At 39.2% G+C, this 5,884-nt stretch overlaps 1 protein-coding gene across 1 annotated transcript; it reads right to left on the reverse strand.

The window, feature by feature from the left end:
• Positions 1 to 42: 42 nt before the first annotated feature.
• dgcr6 (DiGeorge syndrome critical region gene 6) lies at positions 43 to 5,828 on the reverse strand. The gene is made up of 6 exons (XM_085179478.1): positions 5,735 to 5,828; positions 5,455 to 5,566; positions 5,172 to 5,332; positions 1,169 to 1,269; positions 944 to 1,084; positions 43 to 829 (listed from the first exon to the last, which is right to left on the reverse strand). The coding sequence occupies exons 2-6, from the start codon at positions 5,556 to 5,558 to the stop codon at positions 752 to 754; spliced, it is 585 nt and encodes a 194-aa protein (XP_085035604.1). The 5' UTR covers positions 5,559 to 5,566; positions 5,735 to 5,828; the 3' UTR covers positions 43 to 751.
• Between the last annotated feature and the right edge of the window lie 56 nt (positions 5,829 to 5,884).

Consider the following 5,884-nt stretch of genomic DNA (forward strand, 5'->3'; position numbering starts at 1 on the left):
TAGTTGATGTTAGACCGACAAAAAACTTAAGGCAATCGTTAATTCTGCTTGGCTGCACTTTTATTTATTCATGGATTAAGTTATTCATGTATTCAGTTATAATAACCATGAATATATTTCTCCAATAATACAAAATAATTGAAACAAACAGAACAGCCACAAAAACACATGACAGTGTAGGAACTATTACAGTAATACTCAAATAAAGTTGCTTAAAAAAAAACAGAACAGTCAAACTGACAACACTTCAAAGAGTGTTTCTATTTACGCATTTTAAATAAATATCATAAAGAAACATCAAATAACTAATTTTCTTGACAGAAAGCAATACGTTGTTGCTCAGAGTTACTTCTCTGTCCGCATAAATCAGCAAAACTTCTCCTTTGACTTCAAGTGTTGAATTAATGAGTCTCGGGAGGCTCTCGTGTCCCCATGTCAGGGCTGGTAAACCCGTTTAAATGATTAATAACAAAACACCTTCTTAATTTCTTACAGGCTGTGATATTTAAGCTGTGACAGCCTGCTACCGCTTCACTGTGTCTTGCAACGTCTCACTTCAATACTTCAAAAGCAGCTTTTTTCCACATGACACTGATGATAAGAGCACTTGGAGCATGCGCCTGAAATTGCCGCTTCTTAGAAGACAGGAGTGTTGTATGTTCGCCAACCCCAGGGGCAGATCACGGTTACTGGATTGTGACCAATTTTTCTCAGTTTTGTTTGGCACAAATAGGTTGCTCTATCATCCTCCTCATAGAAGTCCAGATTGAGACTCCTTCTGTTGAAGCTTAAGGATCAATTCAAGTAGGTTCATCTGCATTGTCAGCTCCTGAAACACACAGAGTTTGAAGAGCAGCTAGTGTCAGCCTTCTGCTCTGTCACAAAGTACTGCTCCACCTGTATTTGAGGGCTCAGTATACATTTTAGTCATTAGCTAACTAACCTGAGGATTAGTAGTGACATAAAACCCAGGGACTCCTGCTTTCTCGAGCGTGTTTTGCTGGTCTATCACTTTTTGATCCATTTCTGCTACGATCTTCTTATCCATCATTTTTTGTTCCTCTCGCACACGAACGTCCAGAGCCTGATACAACAACACAAAGCTGTAAACTAAAAGCATAGAGCAATACCATTCAGTAAGCAGAGATGTTAGAATTTCAGTGCTTACCTCTAGCTCGGCTTGTTGGTTTGCTTTGAGCAGCACAAGGTTGTGAGACTTACATGACTGCAGGGCATCTTTGTGTTTTCGTGCAAGGTCTTGTTTGAGTGCTGCACACAAAAGAGAACCAGTTAATCAACAGATTAAGGTTTCCTTTCCCAAGAAGCAACTGTAATACCTGCCGCACCGGTGAATTTCAGGGAAAGTTAGTGATGGTAATCAACAAATACCAGACAAAATGAATGGCGGGCATTCCAGTTTAAATGGTGTTCCTGTGAACAGGTGACAACTCTTTATATATTTCCCTCTCTGTGTTCCTGATGCCACTGTCTGCAGTTTTGTCATTGTGTAATAGCAGCATAGGTCACAAGATAAGATAAGCTTTATTAGTCCCACGTGTGGAAAATTTGTTGGGTTAAGGCTGCCGACCTTTGCCAGCGCCATCTTACCCTCCCGACCATACATACATTACAACATCACATGGGGAAGACAGGTCAGAGAGGTATAACAATGGAAAATGTACAACATGAGGAAAGACGTGTGAGGCAAAGGTTGACATGAACAGTTCATGCCAAATCCACGTCATTATCTTCAGATGACGACCTGCTGATCGCTTAAAACAGACCTAAAATTGAGCTGCATCACAAGTGCAGTCGACCTCATGGAAATAAATTTTTCCAATTTGTATGAACTAGCCTACATATTTTCACCTGATAGATGCTTTGTGTTTTCATAAGTAACATAAGCCTCGCCTATGGCCATAGTTTGGTGCGTGTCATTCACTCAGTGTTGGACGTCTGTAGCAAGAGTTCTTTACAGATTAGGGCTGCCACAACCGATTATTTTGATAGTCGACTAGTCACCGATTATTTCTGCGATTAGTCAACTAATCAGATCATGCATCCATTGGACGTAAAACGTACAGCTTATTGCACCAGCATGCATCTGCTCTTATATAACTATCATTATCTTACAGCTTTAAGTGTTTAAGGTATGTGCTAACTAAAAATAAAGACAAGAGGATAGTTTATTAAATTTTAATGACATTTGCAGATTGTTTCGGTGGAGTTTAATAAACTCAGCCGTTGCTCCTTGCTATCTAAAATATAACAGGACACCAGAGTATATTCTCGCACATCTCACACTTTTGATTATCAGTTGTCTGCTTGACGTTTATTCAGCTGTGTAAAAACTATAACTTTAATCTCAGCCAAACCAATTTACTCAGGAATAAATAAAATACTAAAAAAAAAGCCAAACAATAACATTTTTAAGTTATCTAAGTGACTTATATATCATGTTTAATCTGAGTAGCGAAAGACAGCGGTGGGTTTGAAAACAATTTGCTGGGAGTCCGGTGTTCTCACAGGCTCTAGTGAGCCTTGAACCCCGGCTCGCTATTGAGCTGTTGAGACGTCAGCTACCCACGTCTGAGCGCAAAACGTCGGAGCGCTTTTGAAAATATGTGGTGTCTTGATAAACTGAGCAGATATTTGAAGTTTACACAGCTACATTCTCGCCTGAAAATATGTTAAACGTTTATTTTGTGACCCAGAAATAATAATATGAGTAATATAAAAACTAACTAGCTGCCGCCATTGTTGACAACTGAGCAGGGCAGCGCTATGAATTCTGGGACACAGCTTCTTCTTCTTCGGGGTTTAACGGCAGCTGGCATCCTTGTACATGCAGTGCTGCCATCTTCTGTTTCAGTCCGTTATTACACTCTTAAATACTACTACTTATTCCTGCGTCTTTTGGGATCTTACAAAGCTTCAAACGACGCGTCGACTATTAAATTAGTCATCGACGATTTTAATAGTTGACGTAATCGTTACTAGTCGACTAATCGAGGCAGCCCTATTACAAATACAACACTTATAGGATCATTTTTCTCAACCTTTTTTCATTTCTGCAGGGCTGGTATGTCTGAAACTGAAGCCTGGAGGCCTGTGTCGACTAAGGGGGTGTGTCCAAATGAAGCCCATGTCGAGGCCTGTACCACTCTTCAGAATATCACATGACCAAAGATAAACGAGGGCCCATTTCTCTGATGTGACAGGAGTGTCTCATTATGTGATTCAAGCTGTTGAAAAGACGCAGAAATTATTATTATTTTTTGCGTGAACTGGATCTGGGGTGATTCTGAGGATCATCACAAACTTGCAAAGAGATCGTAAGCACATTAGGGACCCACCAAAAAGGCGATATCATATCTCCCTATAATGACATACATCTTAAATTAATCTCAGAGAGCATGGTTAGTTAGAGGTATTCTCTCTCTCTCTCTACACATACATACACATACACAGGACCTAATATAGGTATTTTGCATTGATACATCATTACATTTATATATTGACTGTTATGTAGCCCACATGTATTATCACAGCAGGGCTGCTGTACATTGAATGACCAGCAGATGTCAGCACTTGAGCTTTTGAACAGGGCTTTGTGTCATTTGCCCTTTGATGAAGCAACTGAAAGATTCCACACAGGACTTCATCAAACCATCACTACATTTATGCTAGTTTGTATGCTTAGTGAGTTTTTTTGTGAACCCACAAACCCAGAGTTTGTGAGTTTCCGAAGGCACTGCCTTGCATGTGCTTAATGTTTGGTGGAATACCTCATTAATAGTGTGTTTGAATTTATCAAGTGGTATGTGTAGAAAAATATCCATCCATCCATCGATAGGAGGCAACAGCTTAAGCAGAGAAGCCCAGACCTCCCTCTCCCCGGCCACCTTCTACAGCTTGTCCAAAGGAACACCAAAGTGTTCCCATGCCAGCTAAGAGATATAATCACTCCAGAATGTCCTGGGTCTGCATGGGACTTCCTTCTGGTAGGGCATGCCGGGAACACCTCACCCAGGAGGCCGAACCACATTAACTGGCTCTTTTCAATCTGAAGGAGTAGTGGCTCTAATCTGAGTTCGAACCCCTCTTTATCTTTGACTTTATGTTTAATATATAATTTTTTTATATACATATTTTCTAAAATTAAGGTTAATAATCTCACAAATACTAATATTGGTTTTAAATGTTTTGTCATTTTTAACTTCTGTCATAGTTTTTCTGTACTATGAAGTGAGTTCAACATACCCAGGGTATCTTTCGGTTCTCTGGCTGCTCTTACCCTAACACTGGCAATCAAGATAATCAGTCGTGAAGCTTGTTATCAACTCACTAATGCATTATTTGCTCTGTGCATTAACATGAAAGTTGGTGCCATCTGACTGATCACAGGAATTGATAAGTGTACTGGCGACAGAATGACTAATTGTAAAACTATGACAAGGTTAAACACACAATTCAGACTGAAAGCAACACAGCAGTATGGGGAAATGCACTGTAAAGCAATATAGGATTATAAGAGTAAACTGAAAAAGAGCTGGAAAAGAGCAGTCATATTAATGATGTTTAGTCTATTTTAGCCAAGAAAGAAAGCAGGCAAAAGTGCACACTGTGTGAGTTTACAGAATTATCAATGTAACAACTCTGATGGATTATAATTAAGTTCTTCATTAAATTAATATTTAAAAGACATGGTCTAAGAGAAAAGAATAAATATAAAAAGAGAATTTAGGCTTAGTCTGCATAAATTTGATATAAGCTCTCTAAGTACAAATTGGTGCTCTATTTTAGGATAACACATTAATATTTATAGAATAACAATGTTGAAAAGATGTTTGCAACCAACAAAAAAAACAAAAAAACAAACAAACAACGCTTAAGTAACCTGAATAAGACAAAATCCTGCTTCATAGTATAGAGGCCTGTAGTATAAATAGATTAATTTGCTAAAGCATTAGTTATGTGTCCTTTTTACAACAGTGTTGTATTTTATAGGTATATGGTATTTTATGATAACATCTCTGGACTACGCAGGAGTCGTTTTCTGTGGAATCATGTGGTTGAAATGTTGTCAAACATCATCAGACAAGATGAAAACCAGCTAAGCTGGAACAGGGGACGTGTCCTGTGCGTTTCCTGTTCAGCAGTCCACAAACCTTGGTGTTCACAGTGCAGCTTCTGTCTTTGATTGTAGAGATTCTTCTCTGTCAGATGCTGTATATCCAGCAGACCCTGCACAATCTCATATACCGTCCCGTCTATCAGGGCTAGAGCAAGGTCACTCAGCGTGTTGTAGGACAGGCGCTGCTGAAAGGAGCTAACCACGGAGGAAGAAGCAAAACAAGAAATAAATCATCTAGAGATCAGTTACACAGCTTTAAAAAGGTGCCCCTTCATATCACAGCACTATTCTAAAGTTGGTGGAGGAAGTAACGATACCTCGGCAAGCCTTTGACCAGTGTTTGCAGTTCAGATAACAGGTAGTAATGTCTTTCTTGTTGTTGTGTAGAATCCCCCCCAGTGACACCGGGATAACCGTCCATCTCTTCATCTGGAAAGATGAGAGCAGCACGGACTCAGTTAGCTAACAGTAACAACATCGACAAATTACGCTTCTATATTTACATTTTTTCTAGAAGTAAATAATATAAGTTATATATTGGAGGCTATTTTGTATCTAATGTATCTTCGTGTGTGCACAAAAGCGTGCTAAACTTACTAAGTCACTTTAAGAAAACGAAACAGACTAGTTTTGAGCTGTTAAGACTTCTAACCAAGCTAACTAGGACCCCTATTGGCGACTTACGAGATGCCTGTCTATAATTGCGCATGAAATAGCTAAATATGCACGCTAGGTGGCGCTTTGTAT

This window comes from Neolamprologus multifasciatus, chromosome 12, assembly GCF_963576455.1.
Source record: "Neolamprologus multifasciatus chromosome 12, fNeoMul1.2, whole genome shotgun sequence".
Classification (NCBI taxonomy): Eukaryota; Metazoa; Chordata; class Actinopteri; order Cichliformes; family Cichlidae; genus Neolamprologus; species Neolamprologus multifasciatus.